The sequence below is a fragment of the Sceloporus occidentalis genome, unplaced genomic scaffold, assembly GCF_023333645.1.
Source record: "Sceloporus occidentalis isolate IW3139 unplaced genomic scaffold, rSceOcc1.0.p SCAF_25, whole genome shotgun sequence".
Taxonomy (NCBI): Eukaryota; Metazoa; Chordata; class Lepidosauria; order Squamata; family Phrynosomatidae; genus Sceloporus; species Sceloporus occidentalis.
Window position 1 is genome coordinate 3935524 of NW_028317005.1, and position 21476 is coordinate 3956999.

Here is a 21476-nt window from a genome sequence, read left to right on the forward strand (position 1 = left end):
ACCTCACTTTTTGACTCCCCCAATCATTCTGGAATACTTGTGTTGTGGGTTGTGACAAGAGATGGAGAAAGGTGAGACTGGGCAGGGCACTGTCAACTTTACTCAAACGAGCCTGTAAAGGCACTTGGTAGCCATGTAGGATCTGTGACGGAGGTCTCCATTGATTAAATATCTCCCTGGGCTGGTCAGGTATCTGTAAAAGCAGGATAGTGGGCAGCTGCCAGGGACAGCAAGACAGAGCCCACAAATTGTGACTGTCTCATAGATACTGGTACTGTTGAAAGGTATGTTATTCACCTGACAAAATATCTTGTTGAATTCTTTGTACACAAAACATTACAGAAAGTCTTTTTATCACAAATATTAAAGGCTTTCCTTTTTTGATTTTACTTGACCAGAATTACCAGAACTAGGACCATCATAGTGCACTAAAAACATCATCTGACGGTACTTAGCTGTCAGTATAGCTAGTGTCTCCTGTTTGTATAGATAATCCATAAAATTGGAGTTTCCACATCAGTATATTTAAGCAACCTATGTCAGCATTACAAATTACCTCTTTCACTAGGTAACTGACATTTAATAAGATCTCTGAAGGAAATGCTATGAATAACATAACATAAAATGGTCTTGAATTCCATTGACTAACAGTGTAAGTTCCAAGCTAGAATGACCGTGCTTAATCCGTGGATATACAATGCCCTGATGTATTGAATGCATAATATTGCCATTCATTACAGGGTCCTTCAGTATTATTTATATATTTTCTGATGTGCCTGCCGTTACGGATACATTTGTGTACGAATACATGAAGTATCTAGTTAAAAGTAATACACAAATGCATTTCAAATTCTGAAATCCTGTTGAAACCACTTACGCTGGACCTAAAGATTTCTATATGAATCAAATAAGGTTTGTGTTACTATGAACAAGCTCATGCAATACATTTGTGCACGGAATAAAATGCCGCAGTATATGCTGTTTTGCTCCAGAGCTAAGGAGTTCATTTTCTGACAGTAGATTTTGCAGGTTTTTGTTTGATGGATGAATGATCCTTGTAGAAAATAAATCTTAGCATCTTGTTGTCACTTAAAGGCAGAGTGGTCAGTTTATGTGTAGTATGATGCAGATGGTTAACATCGAATTACTTACTTCAGGAAGAGGTATAGCTGAAATTAAGATTATATATATATAATATATATACATATACTATAAACATATACATATACTATACTATACATATAGTATATATATATACACACACACACACACACACACCGTATTTGCTCGATTATAAGACGACCCCCCAAAATCTAAATATTAATTTAGGAAAAAACAAAAAGCCTGAATATAAGACTACCCTATAGGAAAAAAAGTTTTACTAGTAAATATTAATTCATGTAAACTATTTTTTCATATTTAATAAAAGCTATGATTGAGAAAAATATATTTTTTTTATTTCCTTTTATTTGCCAACCTGCCCCCCCAGTTATGCACATCAGCCCCCAGGGTTGCCACTCTGCCCCCAGAAATGCCTTATACCCCCTATTTGCCACTCTGCCCCATGATGTGCCTTTTAACCCTCTATATGCCACTCTGCCTCCAGAAATGTCTTATACCCTCCTATATGTCACTCTGCCCCATGATATGCCTTTTAACCCCCTATATGCCGAGTGGCATATAGGGGTTAAAAGGCATATCATGGGGCAGAGTGGCATATAGGGGGTTAAAAGGCATATCTGGAGGTATATATATATAACTGCTAACAGCAATCACACTCCTATCAAGCCAAGGCAGCCAGTACATGCTGGAACCTGGGGATGATAGGAGTGTGAGTACAGCCTCCCTATGCCATGCTACCACCACCACCCCCCTTACACATCCATGCTATCACACACACACTCATTCACAAACATTTAAATACTCATTCATTCCATTAATCACACATACTTGCTCAAAAACCCTCCCCCACCCCCTTACATGAACTGCAGATCTCTCACTCGAAGACTTTTGCAGGGGCCCGGCTGTGCGAGCAACTTCTCTGGCCCCGCCCCCAGAGGAAGGAGGGGGGAGGAAGAATTATGTGACACTCTGCTAGCTTCCTGTTCTCCTGCTGCTAGTAGAAGAGACGCTGCTCGCGACCAAAGCACCGGTAAGCAGCCTGGCCCCAGCGGACATTTTTTTGAGCTCTGAAAAAAACCTCGTCTTATAATCGAGCAAATACGGTATATATATATATGCCATATGTGTATTCTACCTGGGGCAGCCTTCTTGACTTGGCCTAGAATTAACTCCTTTATTAAGGTGCAAATTTATTGTTCAGACAAGCGTAGGGTGAAGAAAAGGCAGACAGATTTAAAAATGGAAAGTGATTTTGCCACCTTTTTCCTAAGATACCAGCTTCTATGTACTAAAATAGTCCCTTACCTTTAATTTAAATATCCCCAAAATACCGCATTAAAAAAACTTCTGGAGAATGGTAGTATTTCAAATGGTGATAAAGGTCACAGCCTACGTAATATAGATAATTAGTAAAATAGAACGATGTTACACAAAAATAAATTCTTGACATTGTAACAGTGTTGCATTATACGGTTCTGTACACTAAAAATAAAATAAAAACGAAATATTATACAGTGGATATAAAAAGTCTACACCCCTGTTAAAATAACAGGTTCTTGTGATGTTAAGGAATGAGACAAAGATAAATCATGTCAGAACTTTTTCCACCTTTAATGTGACCTATAATGTGAACAATTCAATTGCAAAACAAACTGAAATCTTTGAGGGGGAATTGTTGTTGATTGGGTCAGACAGCATTTGAAAGGTGTGAGGGAGAAGAAGGGAGAAACGTTCAAGACAGGAAATTAGGAAAATATGTAGGAAAATATTCATAAACTTTAAACTAAACTGAAACAAGCATACTGATTGACAAAATGAAATTAAAAACATACCTTTGTTCTCTCCTTCTGCTGGTTTGTCTCCTAACAGGCCTCATGGCAGCTTAAAGGGACATTCCATCCATCATATGCACTTGATAAAACAGTATATAATTTGTGCGGGTGCACACAAAAGAAGAATCATGGCTAAAAGACATGGCGTACAAATACAAAAAAAGCCCTAGGTTTTTGGATATAAAATACCGTCAGTAAGAGGTTAATATCCATTCGTCTATAGTGTGGGTGTCAGGGACACTAAACTGTCCCTTTAATGTTTCTATCCCACACTGATAAGATGATTTTCTCAATATGCTAAATTCCAATCAATTAAACTTCTACACAGAGAGGTTTATTTTTTGGTTCTATTTACATTTTTGGATGCACATCAAAACTATATATATATATATATATATATATATATATATATATATATATATAAACATCTGAGAGATATTTAATCTCACATTAAAATAGTAAAAGCAAGCTTAAATTCAGGGAGGAATTGGGACTTCTAACACTTGTCTCAGTCAATCGCTTTTCACATCAAGTACTGCCGTTTTTTAAATTAACACACAAAATGAGTTGTGTTTTCTCAGCAATGTCAATAATAAACCCATCACAAGCTTTTTACACATAATCAGTCACAACCTGCAGCCTGTTGGCAAAGTACTGCAGAGGAACTAGATTAATTCTACCTAAGGAGACTGATCTTTCTGGGTCAGAAGGAGATCATCATAAGTGAAGTGTTTAGGAAAATGTTGAGGCAGGCAACATTATTATAAAACACCCTTTGTATATGGAAAAAATGATACATATGACAAAACACACTCTTGTCTGAGGTGCTGGACAAAGTAGGTATACAGCCAGACATTGTGCTGGCTGGGTCCAAGGATAAAATGCTGCCCCCCAAAAAACCATGCCCACCAAAACCACACCACATCCACATCTCTCTTTCATGCTCTCAGCTTTCTTACTCACACTCTCATTCACGTCCTCTCACGTTCTCTTGTATGTCTTCCTAACTTGTCAGCCGACTGCTTCCGTGTCCCTGTCTCCTTTCCAGCTCTTCTTCTCCTGCCCCTTTTTGTTCTTCTATCTTCATCCTTTTCTCCCTGTGTCTTCTTTTTTTTTTTAATGCTTCTCCTTGATCCTGCCTCCCGGTGCACTTCTGCAAAAGGGAGGCGCTTCCAGGCACACCTTCTCCCCTGATTGCATTGTTTATACAGAGCTCTCTTAAGCTCCCGCCACAACATTTCAGTTGGGTTGAGGTCTGGACTTTTACTGAATCATTGCAACATCTTGATTATTTTCCTTTTCAGCCATTCTGTTATAGATTTGCTGGCATGCTTGGCATCACTGTCCTGTTGAATGACCCAATTTCAGCCAAGCTTTATCTTTCAGACAGATGGCCTCACATTTGACTATAGAGTACTTTGGTATAAGAGGAGTTCATAGTTGACTCAATGACTGCAAGATTCCCAGGTCCTGTGGCTGCTAAACAAGCCCAAATCATCACCCCTCGACCAACTTGCTTGACAGTTGGTATGAGGTGATTGTGCTGACATGCTGTGTTTGGTTTTCGCCAAACATGGCCCTGTGTATTATGGCCAAGCATCTCCACTTTGGTCTTGTCTGTCCAAACGACATTGTTTCAGAAGTCTTGTGGATTGTTGAGATGCAACTTTGCAAAGAAAAGCCATGTTTTGTTTTTTTTAAGATAAAGGAGGCTTTCTCCTGGCAACCGCTCCAAACAAACCATACTTGTTCAGTCTTTTTCTAATTTTACTGTCTTGAACTTTAACATTTAAGATTAGAGTCTGAGATGGAACTTTTGGGTTTTTTGCAATTTCTCTGAGCTTTGCACGGCCTGACCTTGGGTTGAATTTGCTGGGACATCCACTGCTGTGAATTTTTTACACTTTTTTTTTATAATCTTTCTCACTGTAGAATTATGAACTTTAAATTGGTTTGAAATTGCCTTATAACCCTTCCCAGATTGATGTTCAGCAACAGTTTCTCTAAGATCATTGCTCATGTCTTTTCCCTTTTGACATTGTGTTAACACACACCTGAATGCTCCAGACTAGAGGTGGTCACACTTGCTGATGATCAGTTAATCAAGGGAATTTGATTAGCAACACCTGTCTGTTACTTTGCATCTTAATTTCTATGGAAGCAATAAGGGTGTACTTTCTTTTTCACACTTTGCTAAGAAACAAGATTTCACAATTTTTTTTTTCATAGAAAATAATTCATCCCATAAACATGCATTTCGCAAGACATTTTCATTGGGAACATGCGCCAATGTACTCAGAATAAAAAATTCCAAGATTAGATAAGACATTCTATTATAATCAGGTTCATTATTGTAATCTAAAAGCACCCAATGCACATGCAGTGGAAACAATGTGTATGTCACGGAGCTGGCTAGTCCGACCGACTACCTCCACTGTCTTGTGCTCCCTTAGCCTGGGACAACACACTTTCCCCGGTTCCCCAGTCACTAGCCGAGACTCTGTGTAGGGTAAAACCAAATGAAGACTGATTTATTTTGGACACACAGGGCTGGATATATCCAGCAAAACACATATTTACATAAAACAAGATATTGGGACACAAATCGCCCCCTTAATCTGCCTCCCAGAGACAACAGGGGCAGTAACGAGATTAACAATACAATAGGTGGGGGGAGACTGATTTATATAACATTAAACTGAAAGAATGGTGGTCACTGCCTGGTGGCAGATCCTGGCTGTCTGCTGGAGATAATCCCCTCAACCAGTGATGAGATGATACTGCTGGGGGTAGCCACAGAAGCCTTTACAAACCCAGGGCCCATAGTCAATAGGGAGGAGTCTGGCAGTCAGGCTTCTCCAGTGGTCCCAGTGATGGAGGCTTCCGTCACAGTGTATTTTCAAATGATAGTCCAATGTGGTGCTGCCTGATGTTGAGAAAACACAAGTGCATGCAAACACATATAGAAACGCAAAAAAACCCTGCAGTGTATATGTTACCATGAATTCTCGCCCAGTCTAGCATGGTTCTGTATATAACATTTGGAGTGTTACCCAACACTGTAGATTATTATTTTTTGTACTAATTTTATACCATGTTTTCTGGGATTCTCGTTTTTTTTAGCAATATGCACGCTTGATATGGATGCATAGTATCTTAAAGTACAGTGGCAAGATAAAGTAGATGAAACCTTTTGGAATTAATTGTTCATAAAATGTGATCTGATCTACACCTAAGTCACAATTATAGACAAACACAATGTTCTTAAACTAATAACACACAAACAATGATAATCTTTCATGTCTTTATTGAACTAATCAATTAAAGTAAAAAATAAGTGAACCCTTGGATTTAACGACTGGTGGAACCTCGTTTGGTAGCAATAACCTCAAACGAAAGCTTCCCATAGCTGCGGATCAGACAACATTCAGGAGGTATTTAAGAACTTCTTAAGCTCAGCCATATTCTTAGGATGTCTGGTGTGAATGGCTTTCTTGAGATATCTAAAGTATAAGGTCTGGGCTCTGACATAAATGGCGTCTGAAGCAGCAGATGTCCTGACAGTCACAGCACCTGGAGGCCCAACTGACTATTATGGGCTGAAGATCTTTTCTCTTGGGGCTATCCTTAGACCAAGGTTCCATCAGCCAGATAGTGCCTTTACAATTTGGAGATAAGGCAATTAAGGTAACCAGGTATGGGAGATTTTTAAGAATATCTTAAATTCTCACTGTGAAAGGTACATACCGTATGGGAATAAAAGAGTCAGGAACAAGAGAAAACCAATGTGGATAAATAAAAATGTAAAGGGGGCAATAAATGGCAAAAAAAGGCATTTAAGCTACTAAAACAGGAAGGCAGTGAGGAAGCACTAAAAATCTATCGGGAAAAAAATAAAATATGTAAAAATCAGATAAAAGCAGCAAAAATGGAGACAGAAAGACTCATTGCCAAAGAGAGTAAAACAAACCCCAAAATGTTCTTTAACTATATAAATAGTAAAAAGGTTAAAAATTAAAGCGTTGGCCCCTTAACCCCTTCAATCCCAGGGGTGTTTGGTACCTCAAAGCCCAGAGCAATTTTGCCATTTTTGGGGTATGTCGGTTTAGCGATTATTCTCCTTTCCTGTGAATAGTGTACCCAAATAAACTATATATTGTTTTTTCAAGGAGAGATAGAGCTTTCGTTTGATGCCATAGTTGGATGATTAGCTGAAAATTTAGAATGAGAAATTTAGTAAAAACTAGCGAAGATTAGAAAAATAAACTAATTTTTTTTACATTTTCCCTCTGAATCCTCACAAAATTAGGTAAAGTGATGGAAAATCCCCTCCAAGTTTATTAACTCAGGTGTCCTGATTTCAGAAATACCTAATTTATATAGATTTTCCAGACTTTCCCAGCACCAGGGAGCATAAGGTGTACAATTTTGTATAATTTTTATGCCTATGGCTTAACGGGTTTGGGGGTTGTGAACGGGGGCAGAAGGGTTATACTGGCTAGATGTTATGATAGGGCAATGGGAAGTAAGGTTTTTTAATATTTTTTTTATTATCTTTTTTTATATATATTTTTTAATTTAATTTTTTTTACATTTTTTTTATTTTTTATATATTTTTTTTACACAGAAATGGTTAGAGGTCCTCCTAGGCACCTCCTGAACATGCCAGTGATGTCACAATGACATCACAGCTCACATTATAATTTTTTTTTATTTATTATATATATTATTATTTTAATGATTTATTTAATATTATTTTTTAAATGAATTAACTTTTTTTTCCTGCTTTTCTCTTTCAGGACGGGAGGGGGAGTGAGAGAGATGGTTTCTCACTCCCCTCCCCGCGATCCCCCTGCACCGATCACACTGTGATCTCTATGCAGGTCCTCACAGACCTGCATAGAGATCGCTGCGTCTCATCGGAGGGCAGGATATCCCCCCAGGAAGAAGTGCAGTGCCGCCTAAAAAAAATCAAAATAGACAAATCACCAGGTCCAGATGGCATTCACCCCCGTGTTCTAAGGGAGTTAAGTAATGTAATAGACAGACCCCTATTTCTAATATTCAAGGACTCTATAGTGACAGGGTCTGTTCCCCAGGACTGGCGCATAGCAAATGTTGTGCCAATATTCAAAAAGGGGACAAAAAGTGATCCGGGGAATTATAGGCCTGTTAGTCTAACCCCTGTTGTATGTAAACTGTTTGAGGGTTTCCTAAGAGATGCTATTTTGGAGTATCTCAATGAAAATAAGTGTATGACTCCATATCAGCATGGGTTTACAAGGGATCGGTCCTGTCAAACTAACCTGATCAGCTTTTATGAGGAGGTGAGCTCAAGACTGGATCGGGGTGAATCGCTGGATGTCGTATATCTTGATTTTTCCAAAGCATTTGATACGGTGCCACATAAAAGGCTGGTACATAAAATGAGAATGCTTGGGCTGGGGGAGAATGTGTGTATGTGGGTAAGTAACTGGCTTAGTGATAGGAAACAGAGGGTGGTTATTAATGGTACATACTCTGAGTGGGTGACTGTTGCTAGTGGGGTACCACAGGGGTCAGTTTTGGGTCCTATTCTTTTTAATATATTTATTAATGACCTTGTAGAGGGATTGTATAGTAAAGTATCAATCTTTGCAGACGATACTAAGCTCTGTAACGTGGTTAACACAATAGAGGACAGTGCACAATTACAAATGGATCTGCATAGGTTGGAAGCTTGTGCTGGGATGTGACAGATGAGGTTCAACACAGATAAATGTAAGGTTATGCACATGGGGAAGAGAAATCCAGGCTGGGAATATGTGTTAAATGGGAAAACACTGGGGACGACTGACATGGAAAAGGACTTAGGAGTTTTAGTTAACAGTAAATTTACCTGTAGCGACCAGTGTCAGGCAGCTGCTGCTAAGACAAATAAAATCATGGGGTGCATCACGACAAGGAAATAATTCTACCACTGTACAAGTCACTAGTCAGACCACACATGGAATACTGTGTACAGTACTGGGCACCAGTGTACAAGAAAGATATAGTGGAGCTGGAGAGGGTTCAAAGACGGGCAACCAGAGTAATAAGGGGAATGGGAGGACTACAGTACCCAGAAAGATTATCAGAATTAGGGTTATTTAGTTTGGAAAAAAGACGGTTTAGGGGGGACTTAATAACTATGTATAAATATATAAGAGGGCAGTACAGAGATCACTCCCAGGACCTATTTATACCCAGGACTGTATCTATAACAAGGGGACATCCTCTACGGCTGGAGGAAAGAAGGTTTCTAGACCAGCACAGACGGGGGTTCTTTACAGTAAGAGTGGTGAGATTATGGAACTCTCTGCCAGAGGAAGTGGTAATGGTAAACTCAATAAAAGAGTTCAAAAGGAGCCTTGACGTGTTTCTTGAAAGCAATAATATTACAAGTTATAGATATTAGATTAATAGGGACAGAACGTTGATCCAGGGATTTATTCTGATGCCATATTTGGAGTCGGGAAGGAATTTTCCCCCTGGTATGGGGCAATTGGCGTCTGCTTCATAAGGGTTTTTTGCCTTCCTCTGGATCAACACAGTAGGAACACAATATGTATATAGGTTGAACTTGATGGACTTTGGTCTTTTTTCAACCTTATGAACTATGTTACTATGTTAGAACTGTTCACAATTGTATTTCGTGCAAATTCCAACCACGTTTTCAACCTTATACTCTGTAATCCCAATTAAAACAATTGTTCATACGACACACTTTCATATAAATGATACCACTAACTACACATATTTCACTGGATAAAAATACTCGATGCAACGTTCATGTGATTTAAATTGCTGTTATGTGGCCTTCCAAGTGATTGAAACGGGACAAACGTGCTATTTTCACTATTAAATGTACCCACTCAGAAATTACTATGCAATTTAAGCACTTACCATGTCATATTAAATCCTAATGTTTGGTTTTTGGCTCGTCTCTTCTAAAAACCCAGCAATTAATGGTTGAATATTCATTTGGGTGACATGGTACCTTTCATCATAGATAATGTTTTTTAACATTAATCATGATTTAAATTATTTAATAAAACATTTAGATCAATACACACATCCGCTTTACAAAATTGTAACTTGCTTCAAAAATACCTTTTATCAGTTATGAAGGTCAGAGGAAATTCCTCACCATAACATTTTACCTTTGCTTTATCTTATTGATCTCTCTAATCTCTAATAGCCCTTAAAACATCAGATTCACTTCTAATCCTAGATTTGTCTGTGTGCCAAATAATAACAATCTATATTTACTGCAGATTCAATATTGTATACTATATTCAGGAGGTAATGATGCTCAAATGTCTGCTTTATTATGCTGTATGGACTACATTATAGTACTGTTACAGTAGACTGCAATCCTAACTTTAGTTTGTTTCTGAACAGGGTTGGTGTGGACCCAGACCAGGACTTGAGAGGAGAATCTGCGGATCAGGTTAGTTTGAAGAAAACAAATGGGAACTGGCAACATTGGTCATTTTAAGTCAATATATAAGATGTCAGCTGCCTCAAATGAGTAGCTCTAGAAATCAAATTGTTGCACCATGTTTAAGCAGGAGGTGCTGTTTCACATACCCTGCTTAATTAACCACTTTTATAACTAACCGCGGCATCAGAAATACCATTATTTGTACTTTTGAATGCTCAGCCCCTTCCTGGAACAAATTATTTAATTTAATCACAATTTGCCTCATTCATATTTTGCTGGGAACACTTAATTGTCATATGACACAAAACAAGCACTGATAGGTTATTGCCATAAAAACCAAAACAATGACAGATCTACTAAGGTGTGTATTATAGTTAGCAAATGTCTTTCTGATGCTGGCATTACATCTCTTTGGATTCTTCATGGGGTTTTCTGGGAGTGACAAGATGAGGAGGAAGCAGCAGAAAATATATGCTACACATTTGTGACAACAACTTTTTTTGGACATAAATAGACATAAGATTAAAAATATTTAGGATTTGGAAGAAGGGATAATAACATAACATAATTCCGTTCTTAAATGTGAAATGCAGTTTTTGAAGCACTTTGATACTTGCCCAACACTATGTTGCTTTTACTTGCATTAACAAAATGTATGAAAAGAAAGTGTCGAGGTTCCAGTTATATATTGTTGAATGAATTTAATGTAAAATGACCTATGTAAATATGAATCCAGTGACATCATAATGTAGCTATAGTTCAAGTACTGTTGCTCCATATGCAGATGATTTGATGACAAAGGAATATGTGGAAAATCTACAAAAAACTGTTACAAAAAAAATTACAAAATTACAACATTGTGGAGTTTACAATGGCAGGCTAATAATCTCTATTCCACCTGAAGTTATGATCTCATACGGTTCTGAGAAGTTTTCTGATTCCCTGTCCTAGTTAAGATGTGTACTTTTTTTGTAAGTGGAGCCAACTGCAGGAATTGTTAGACAACAAAGAACCTCAAAAGGTATGGCCAAAGTCATAAATGATAAATTATTGCTTTGTATTTGATATTAAGAATAATTAGTTTACCATTCATTCACAGCACCTAATTTGTGACAAATGTTTCCCAAGAGCCCAATGATTATTAATGACTAGAGTTCTGATGTTCTCATAGACATACAATGATTCACAATGACAGTCTTTGATTAAGTTACAGTACTCTGAACAAATGTGAACAATGTGATATTATAGTCAGTGGCGTACCTAGCGGGGGGGGGGGCGTTCCGCACCGGGTGCCGGTCATCCGGGGGGGGTGCCAACTTGCCGGACAGTAATGTCCGCCGCTGGAGGAGCAAGCTCGGTTGGGGAGATCAAGGATCTCCCTTTAACCGGCTTAAAATCACTCAACTGCTGCTGTGCGCCGGGGTTTGTTGTCAGATCCCGGCGCACAACACTGAAGCCGCGCCCACCGCCGTCCGTGCCCTCTGAACCGGAAGAAGACAGAAGAAGGAGATCGAAGAGGAGGAAAGGTAGGAAATAATTCCGGGGGAGGGGGTAGAGAGGGAGGGAGGTAGAGAGTGGGAAGGGAGGGGGGAAGAAAGTATATTGGAATAAATAAACAGTGAGAATGAGTGAGAGAATAAATGAATGTGTGGATGCATTGTGAGAATGAGTGAGAGAATGGATGAATTGTCTGAATGAGGGATAAAATGAATGAGTTTGTGAGAATGCATTGTTAGCAATCATACTCCTATCATGCCAAGCCAGCTACTACATGCAGGAATCTGGGTATGCCTGGGCATGATAGGATTGTGATTGCTGTTAACAATCATATATATATATATATATATATATATATTTATATATATATATATATTTATATATATATATATATATTTATATATATATATATATATATATATATATTAATATTGTTTATTTTTTTGTCCTATTTTGGTGTGTTACTTACTTTAAATAAAAGTGTGAGATATTTTTTTTATGGTGGGGGGTCATATTCGGTTTCGGCCAGGTAAATGCTGCATTTTCGGTTTCAGTCCAGAATTTGTTTCGGTGCATCCCTACTACTAAGCCAGACAATGAAGTGGTAGGCCTACATCATATCAATGTTTGGCTTACTATATAGTGATAAGAGATATGCTGCACTATTGTCAATGTCTGGCTCAATGTATAGTGATAGGGATTACGCTGTACCACCGTCAATGTCTGCCTCTGTATCTAGTGATAGGTGTTATGCTGTACCACCGTCATTGTCTGCCTCACTATATAGTGGTAGGTGTTATGCTGTACCACCGTCAATGTCTGCCTCAGTATATAGTGATAGGTGTTATGCTGTACCACCGTCAATGTCTGCCTCAGTATATAGTGATAGGTGTTATGCTGTACCACCGTCAAAGTCTGCCTCAGTATATAGTGAATATAGTGATAGGTGTTATGCTGTACCACCGTCATTGTCTGCCTCTGTATATAGTGATAGGTGTTATGCTGTACCACCGTCATTGTCTATTCAAGACACTGTTTGGTAATTGTGGGGAATCTTTTGCTGCTTCCACAGCACTAGTTGAGACTAATATTTCATTGTAGTAGCTTGAGGTCCATGAAACCCCTTTAGATTTCTACTTTAATTTAATCTGAGGATGTTTTCCTTAATGTAAGAAAGATTTACTTTACCGATAGGGTGGTGGATATGTGGAACAGCGTCCCACCAAAAGTTGCTTGAAGTACAGAGAACCCTTGAGGGTTTTTATTTTTCTCATCTTTGTACCTTTTATACTTTGGTGGAGATTTTTAAAGCTATAATTAAAAACTTAGTTTTAGAGTGACCTGAGGTAGGATTTTTAAACAGTAGTAATGGTGCTATATACCTCTGGCATTGCAATGGTTTTGCTGTATGTAACCTCTTGCAACATGGCCTTGATTGTTTCCTGGGGAGTTTGCATTTGCTAATGCTTAATAGCAGCACCTATTAGATTTGTTTGACTTGTGGATGCTTAACACATGTACCCACATTGAACCCTAACCATATTTTCTGGGAACATTGCCAAAATGCCAATCACAGCTTATTTAACAAAAGTAACCTCTTCTAATTAACTGGCAACCTCCCAAAAATGTGTGAAAGGGAGAAAGAGAGATAACTCAGCTACAGCAGGCAAACAAATGAATCTTAAAATTTCTGAGGTCTTGCCATTCGTCTTTTTCATTGAGGGTCCTTCTCGTTATCGGAGATTCATACAAACGTACTAAATTGTCAAAATTCTTTAAAAAAAAAAAGATCTTACAAATCCAAATGCACAGGTTTAATAATGACCATACGGCATAACATTTTAGGTCGGGAGCAGAACACCTTTGTTGAGGGACGTGGTTGGAGGTAGGGGAGAGCTTCCTGTCTACCTCACCGTGTGGCCCCCCTCATGACACTCAACATTGAGCCAATTGGAAGGATTGTGTGGTGTATTAAAAGGGTGATTTGGGGGTCTTCAAAAGTACTTTTATGGAACACTATAACAAAAGGATGAATCATGAAGTATACATATCACAGTGGGACAATGCAGACTACTGACACTAGTTTAAATCTAATATCACAGATTTTCCTGTAATTCATGGGTACCACTCTACACATGCGCATTAGGTTCAGCAAGATGGAGATTAAAACCACAGTTTATTAAAGATCACTTAAATAAATACAGCATCATTTTTGCTAGGTACAGTTGTGCATTATGAAGTAGCTAGATGAGCTTCATCAATCTATCCATCCATCTATCTTGATAAAGCATCGTCATTCACGTTGTTAATTCCCATTATTATATTTGTAAAAGATACGTTAGAGAATCATTCCGTGATAAGTCTTTTAAAGATCCGGCAATAAATCTCTTTTATTTTAAGACTTCTATTGTTAGGGCCTCATAAACCAATTAGCATAGTTCTAATTTTAGCTACAGCAAATTAATTAGTTATGTACTGCCCTGGAAGCCTGACCTGTTATTTACTCTTGTGAATTGTGCTCAGCAGGCCCTGGCCTACACGTATTGCGCTAATAAAGTAAACTGTGTCTGGCAAATAAAGAAATTCGCACATTACTAGAGCAGTAAGTGCTTCTGACCTGCTTTCATTTTTAGCATTTGATTTACGTGAAATGCCTTTCAGCATAATAAAAAATGAGTGTCATTTTTTTTTTGAAAATGTGCAGTTATATGTATGAGAGAAATAAACCAATATATGGTAAGCAAAAAAATGAAAGTCAGGAGGTTAATTGCAAATTTAGCAAAACAGAATGGTTGTGAACCAGCCACCGCCATGCTCAGTGAAAGCTTTTCAGTCCTTTTCTATTCTCTCTGTTACATCTGTATCCATAGCAACAAACTCTCTTTAGCTGAACTGTGAATAGCGTTTCCTAGAGGGGAGCAGGGCCGATGCCAGCTCTCGCCAGACAAACATGCCACTTTCCTTGACTTTTCTCCCTTTCTCTCGCTATTTTATCCTAACGCAAACCATCTGGACACAATGATCTAAAGGAGGAGAAAAGCGAAAAATGCACTTATACAGGCCATTTCAAAGGCACATAGTTATATTTAGCCTTTGTCTGTGCGCTTTTCATGACTTTTGCAAGTCACACATTTGTGGGGCCGATCAACTAGCTACAGATGAAACTCTTTGAGGGAGATTACAAGTAAAAAGTGAATCTGGTGCAAACTTTGAGAAGTGGTCTTATCACCATAGGAACCAACGGAATAGCGCAATCCTCTAATGGGAAGGTGGATGCAGAAGAAAAATTGCATTGTTTTTTCCATAGTGATAACAGCACTTCTAAATCTTTTAGAAACTCCCTTAATTCTGAAATTAGACCTCATTTCTTAATAACAAAAAGCACCGTGTTCTCATATCAGATCCCAGTATATACTTAAAGTTACGCATTGAGACCCAATTTGTCTTAACATTACTTATCTGCAGTTGTGTTTAATTTCCTGTGATTCTGGGGCAGATGCACTGCAGTGCTTACAAAAAGCTGAGGTATTGTCTTCATTGTCACGAGAAGTTGCTACACACCCAGTGGTGCTCAGAACACAAATATAACAAAGCCTTATTCAGAATTGACTCTTGCTTTCTAGCTACAGACAACATAAAAAAACCATGATAAATAGGTTATTCCGGGCATCATGCTGTTGACCACTTCGTGATTAATCTGTCTGATACCAAGGCTCAGGTAAGTGTGTTCTGATTTGCATTTGGTCCAACTGCTTTGCTATGACATGGGCGGTTTGATGTCCATGTATATTAATGATTGCTTTTCATTGAGCAGTAATCATCTGTAATTAAGATGTAACCCATAGTTTGGTGACTAGTCACTGTGTAACTGTGATGTCCATGATTGTTGGCTAAGCAGCCGTCTCATAGCAGTCAATATACTTAAGGCATTGTCACATCAGGCACAATTTTCATTAAAATGAATGAACAAATCTAGTTAAAGGTACAGTACACTTCTTAGCTAGCATTTACTAATCCTTTAATGAGTTACCCTTTAAACAGGTAGAATTGCTAACTAATCACTGTAGACCAAGGGGGTTTATCTTCAAGTCAACACATGAAGATACAATGCATTGATACTAGAATGATGAACATATGAATAAACATAATAAATCAACCAGGCCCAAAATACCATTCCAGAGCTGGACTGCGGTAATTCCTTAATTCCCAAATGGAAGTTTATACCAATGAGGGTTAGATGACAAATAAAAGCACTATTTATTAGACCAAACATAAAATACACACTACATAAGCTCTGCATGGCTGTAAAGAATGGTCTTGTATCCAACTTTCCTTGACTTTTCTCCCTTTCTCTCGCTATTTTATCCTAACGCAAACCATCTGGACACAATGATCTAAAGGAGGAGAAAAGCGAAAAATGCACTTATACAGGCCATTTCAAAGGCACATAGTTATATTTAGCCTTTGTCTGTGCGCTTTTCATGACTTTTGCAAGTCACACATTTGTGGGGCCGATCAACTAGCTACAGATGAAACTCTTTGAGGGAGATTACAAGTAAAAAGTGAATCTGGTGCAAACTTTGAGAAGTGGTCTTATCACCATAGGAACCAACGGAATAGCGCAATCCTCTAATGGGAAGGTGGATGCAGAAGAAAAATTGCATTGTTTTTTCCATAGTGATAACAGCACTTCTAAATCTTTTAGAAACTCCCTTAATTCTGAAATTAGACCTCATTTCTTAATAACAAAAAGCACCGTGTTCTCATATCAGATCCCAGTATATACTTAAAGTTACGCATTGAGACCCAATTTGTCTTAACATTACTTATCTGCAGTTGTGTTTAATTTCCTGTGATTCTGGGGCAGATGCACTGCAGTGCTTACAAAAAGCTGAGGTATTGTCTTCATTGTCACGAGAAGTTGCTACACACCCAGTGGTGCTCAGAACACAAATATAACAAAGCCTTATTCAGAATTGACTCTTGCTTTCTAGCTACAGACAACATAAAAAAACCATGATAAATAGGTTATTCCGGGCATCATGCTGTTGACCACTTCGTGATTAATCTGTCTGATACCAAGGCTCAGGTAAGTGTGTTCTGATTTGCATTTGGTCCAACTGCTTTGCTATGACATGGGCGGTTTGATGTCCATGTATATTAATGATTGCTTTTCATTGAGCAGTAATCATCTGTAATTAAGATGTAACCCATAGTTTGGTGACTAGTCACTGTGTAACTGTGATGTCCATGATTGTTGGCTAAGCAGCCGTCTCATAGCAGTCAATATACTTAAGGCATTGTCACATCAGGCACAATTTTCATTAAAATGAATGAACAAATCTAGTTAAAGGTACAGTACACTTCTTAGCTAGCATTTACTAATCCTTTAATGAGTTACCCTTTAAACAGGTAGAATTGCTAACTAATCACTGTAGACCAAGGGGGTTTATCTTCAAGTCAACACATGAAGATACAATGCATTGATACTAGAATGATGAACATATGAATAAACATAATAAATCAACCAGGCCCAAAATACCATTCCAGAGCTGGACTGCGGTAATTCCTTAATTCCCAAATGGAAGTTTATACCAATGAGGGTTAGATGACAAATAAAAGCACTATTTATTAGACCAAACATAAAATACACACTACATAAGCTCTGCATGGCTGTAAAGAATGGTCTTGTATCTAGACAGATAATATAGCAGATAGGCATTGTTTTCTAACCCATCAGTGACCAGTACCCTGTGTCATGTGAATATTTAAATAATCTTTAATAAATTATGGTTTGGATCTCCATCTTGCTGAACCTAATACACATCTGTAAAAATTGTTAAATTACAAGAGAATTTGTGATACTAGATTTTCCAATTTCTACAGCCAGGAGGTTATTTCTACTACTGTCAATAGTTTGCATTGTCTGAAATTGTGATTGCTTCATTTGTAACACTAGATGTTTTTATTTGCTACAGCCTTGATGAGTGACACAAGTGGTCTGAGCTGTCCCACTATTTATATAACCAAGCATATATGATATAATGGTAATTCTTAAATCTAGGTTGTTCTTTTATAGTAAAGCCGTTTAATTTTTTGTTGATCAAAGTTTGAGGTTTTTGCTTGTTATACAGATGAAAAGGAAAAACAAATGAGGGAAGAGAGAAAGGAAAAACTTGCGCAGAGGACATGGCAACAAGGTTATGGCAGAATTTCATGGTTATATTACATTGTATATTTTCACACATCATAGATGCAAGGAACACAAGTAGAAAGAGGAAGGAATATACAATGGTGTATCGAAGACCAGTTCTGGCCTCTGTGGATAGTAGTAGGTAGTCTTGATCAGATGAACTGGACAGGTGCATTAGGTTAAGGGCTCTGATAGTATTGTATCAGCTTGGGCAGTACACGATTGATCCTGGAGGCGATAACCCCCCAAAATCTTCAGGATTATGTTTAGCAACGATATTGGGTGGTAGCTAGAGGGCAGCGCTGGCTGTAGAAAGTTATACCGTTGTATGAAGAAACATAATCTTGTAGGAAAAATGCCATAAACACTGCAAATTTAGATAAGTCATAGGCCAGGTAATGCGACCCGCTGTCAGGATGGCATGTGAGGTGTTGGGCTCTGTGGGCAAGCCACGCCAAACATAGGATACAGAGCGAGGTAGTCCTGCAGGAGGGTACCACCCATGAAATCTGCTCATGGCAGCGAGACATCTGAGGGGACAAACAAACAGGGCCAAGTGTGTGGACATGAACGTGGGGTTACCTGTGAGTTTATCTATGAAAATCAATGTAGTCTATGGTAGAAAGTACAATGTGGGACTTGAGTTTGGTACAAATCTGGGTGGCCGACCAAAGGAGGGTGAGAGCTATGATGGGTATGGTCCATAACAGTTGTCATCAGCACCCAGATGATGTGTGGGTGAACGAGAGCTATATCTTGATCAGAATAAAAAGAAAAAAATGAATTGGCTCCCAGGAGAGATCTCCAGTTAGTTTCCAATGAGGATCATTTAGAGCTATTCCCCATTGGAGTGCCATGGGGCCAGGGGACCAGGCAGCTGAGTTGCCCTTATACATCTCAGACGTTGGGAGTAGACTCTAAGAATGTCCAGCATGTAGCACAGATTGTAAGAAGCGGATCAAAGACCAGCCCTCCAACTGGATCGGAGGTAGACATAGGTACCTATGGTGGAGGTAATAGGGTGAAGTGCTCTTCTGAAGTGAATAGTAATGAGTGAGAAGTCTTGGAATAAAGGCATCTCATGCCCTTTAAAGGGCCAGAGTCTGCAGGGTCCTACTTTTATATATTTTAGTAATACATGAAACTCTACACAATTATCTGTTTACGTGATTATGTTTATTAACTATTGTTTAGCAATTTTGCGGTTAGTTAAAAACACGATTCTCATGCTGTACTCCCGGTGCACTTCCGCAATGCACTTCTGGGCACACCCTCCCCCTATTGGAAGAACGAGAAGAGGCTGTCTCTCTGACTCCACCCTTTTGCGAAAATGCAACAAGAGGCCAAAATTCGACGAAGAACAAGGAGAAAAGCGAAAAATGCACTTATACAGGCCATTTCAAAGGCACATAGTTATATTTAGCCTTTGTCTGTGCGCTTTTCATGACTTTTGCAAGTCACACATTTGTGGGGCCGATCAACTAGCTACAGATGAAACTCTTTGAGGGAGATTACAAGTAAAAAGTGAATCTGGTGCAAACTTTGAGAAGTGGTCTTATCACCATAGGAACCAACGGAATAGCGCAATCCTCTAATGGGAAGGTGGATGCAGAAGAAAAATTGCATTGTTTTTTCCATAGTGATAACAGCACTTCTAAATCTTTTAGAAACTCCCTTAATTCTGAAATTAGACCTCATTTCTTAATAACAAAAAGCACCGTGTTCTCATATCAGATCCCAGTATATACTTAAAGTTACGCATTGAGACCCAATTTGTCTTAACATTACTTATCTGCAGTTGTGTTTAATTTCCTGTGATTCTGGGGCAGATGCACTGCAGTGCTTACAAAAAGCTGAGGTATTGTCTTCATTGTCACGAGAAGTTGCTACACACCCAGTGGTGCTCAGAACACAAATATAACAAAGCCTTATTCAGAATTGACTCTTGCTTTCTAGCTACAGACAACATAAAAAAACCATGATAAATAGGTTATTCCGGGCATCATGCTGTTGACCACTTCGTGATTAATCTGTCTGATACCAAGGCTCAGGTAAGTGTGTTCTGATTTGCATTTGGTCCAACTGCTTTGCTATGACATGGGCGGTTTGATGTCCATGTATATTAATGATTGCTTTTCATTGAGCAGTAATCATCTGTAATTAAGATGTAACCCATAGTTTGGTGACTAGTCACTGTGTAACTGTGATGTCCATGATTGTTGGCTAAGCAGCCGTCTCATAGCAGTCAATATACTTAAGGCATTGTCACATCAGGCACAATTTTCATTAAAATGAATGAACAAATCTAGTTAAAGGTACAGTACACTTCTTAGCTAGCATTTACTAATCCTTTAATGAGTTACCCTTTAAACAGGTAGAATTGCTAACTAATCACTGTAGACCAAGGGGGTTTATCTTCAAGTCAACACATGAAGATACAATGCATTGATACTAGAATGATGAACATATGAATAAACATAATAAATCAACCAGGCCCAAAATACCATTCCAGAGCTGGACTGCGGTAATTCCTTAATTCCCAAATGGAAGTTTATACCAATGAGGGTTAGATGACAAATAAAAGCACTATTTATTAGACCAAACATAAAATACACACTACATAAGCTCTGCATGGCTGTAAAGAATGGTCTTGTATCCAACTTTCCTTGACTTTTCTCCCTTTCTCTCGCTATTTTATCCTAACGCAAACCATCTGGACACAATGATCTAAAGGAGGAGAAAAGCGAAAAATGCACTTATACAGGCCATTTCAAAGGCACATAGTTATATTTAGCCTTTGTCTGTGCGCTTTTCATGACTTTTGCAAGTCACACATTTGTGGGGCCGATCAACTAGCTACAGATGAAACTCTTTGAGGGAGATTACAAGTAAAAAGTGAATCTGGTGCAAACTTTGAGAAGTGGTCTTATCACCATAGGAACCAACGGAATAGCGCAATCCTCTAATGGGAAGGTGGATGCAGAAGAAAAATTGCATTGTTTTTTCCATAGTGATAACAGCACTTCTAAATCTTTTAGAAACTCCCTTAATTCTGAAATTAGACCTCATTTCTTAATAACAAAAAGCACCGTGTTCTCATATCAGATCCCAGTATATACTTAAAGTTACGCATTGAGACCCAATTTGTCTTAACATTACTTATCTGCAGTTGTGTTTAATTTCCTGTGATTCTGGGGCAGATGCACTGCAGTGCTTACAAAAAGCTGAGGTATTGTCTTCATTGTCACGAGAAGTTGCTACACACCCAGTGGTGCTCAGAACACAAATATAACAAAGCCTTATTCAGAATTGACTCTTGCTTTCTAGCTACAGACAACATAAAAAAACCATGATAAATAGGTTATTC

General features: G+C 38.4%; 1 protein-coding gene across 1 annotated transcript in view; it reads left to right on the top strand.

Moving 5' to 3' along the window:
- Positions 1–21476, top strand: part of LOC149300270 (sodium/hydrogen exchanger 9-like) — a 261467-nt gene that overhangs the window by 199954 nt on the left and 40037 nt on the right. The window contains exon 13 of the mRNA XM_089485270.1: positions 10377–10425. Coding sequence (XP_089341396.1) covers positions 10377–10425 — 49 coding nt within the window. The remainder of the gene's footprint in view (positions 1–10376; positions 10426–21476) is intronic.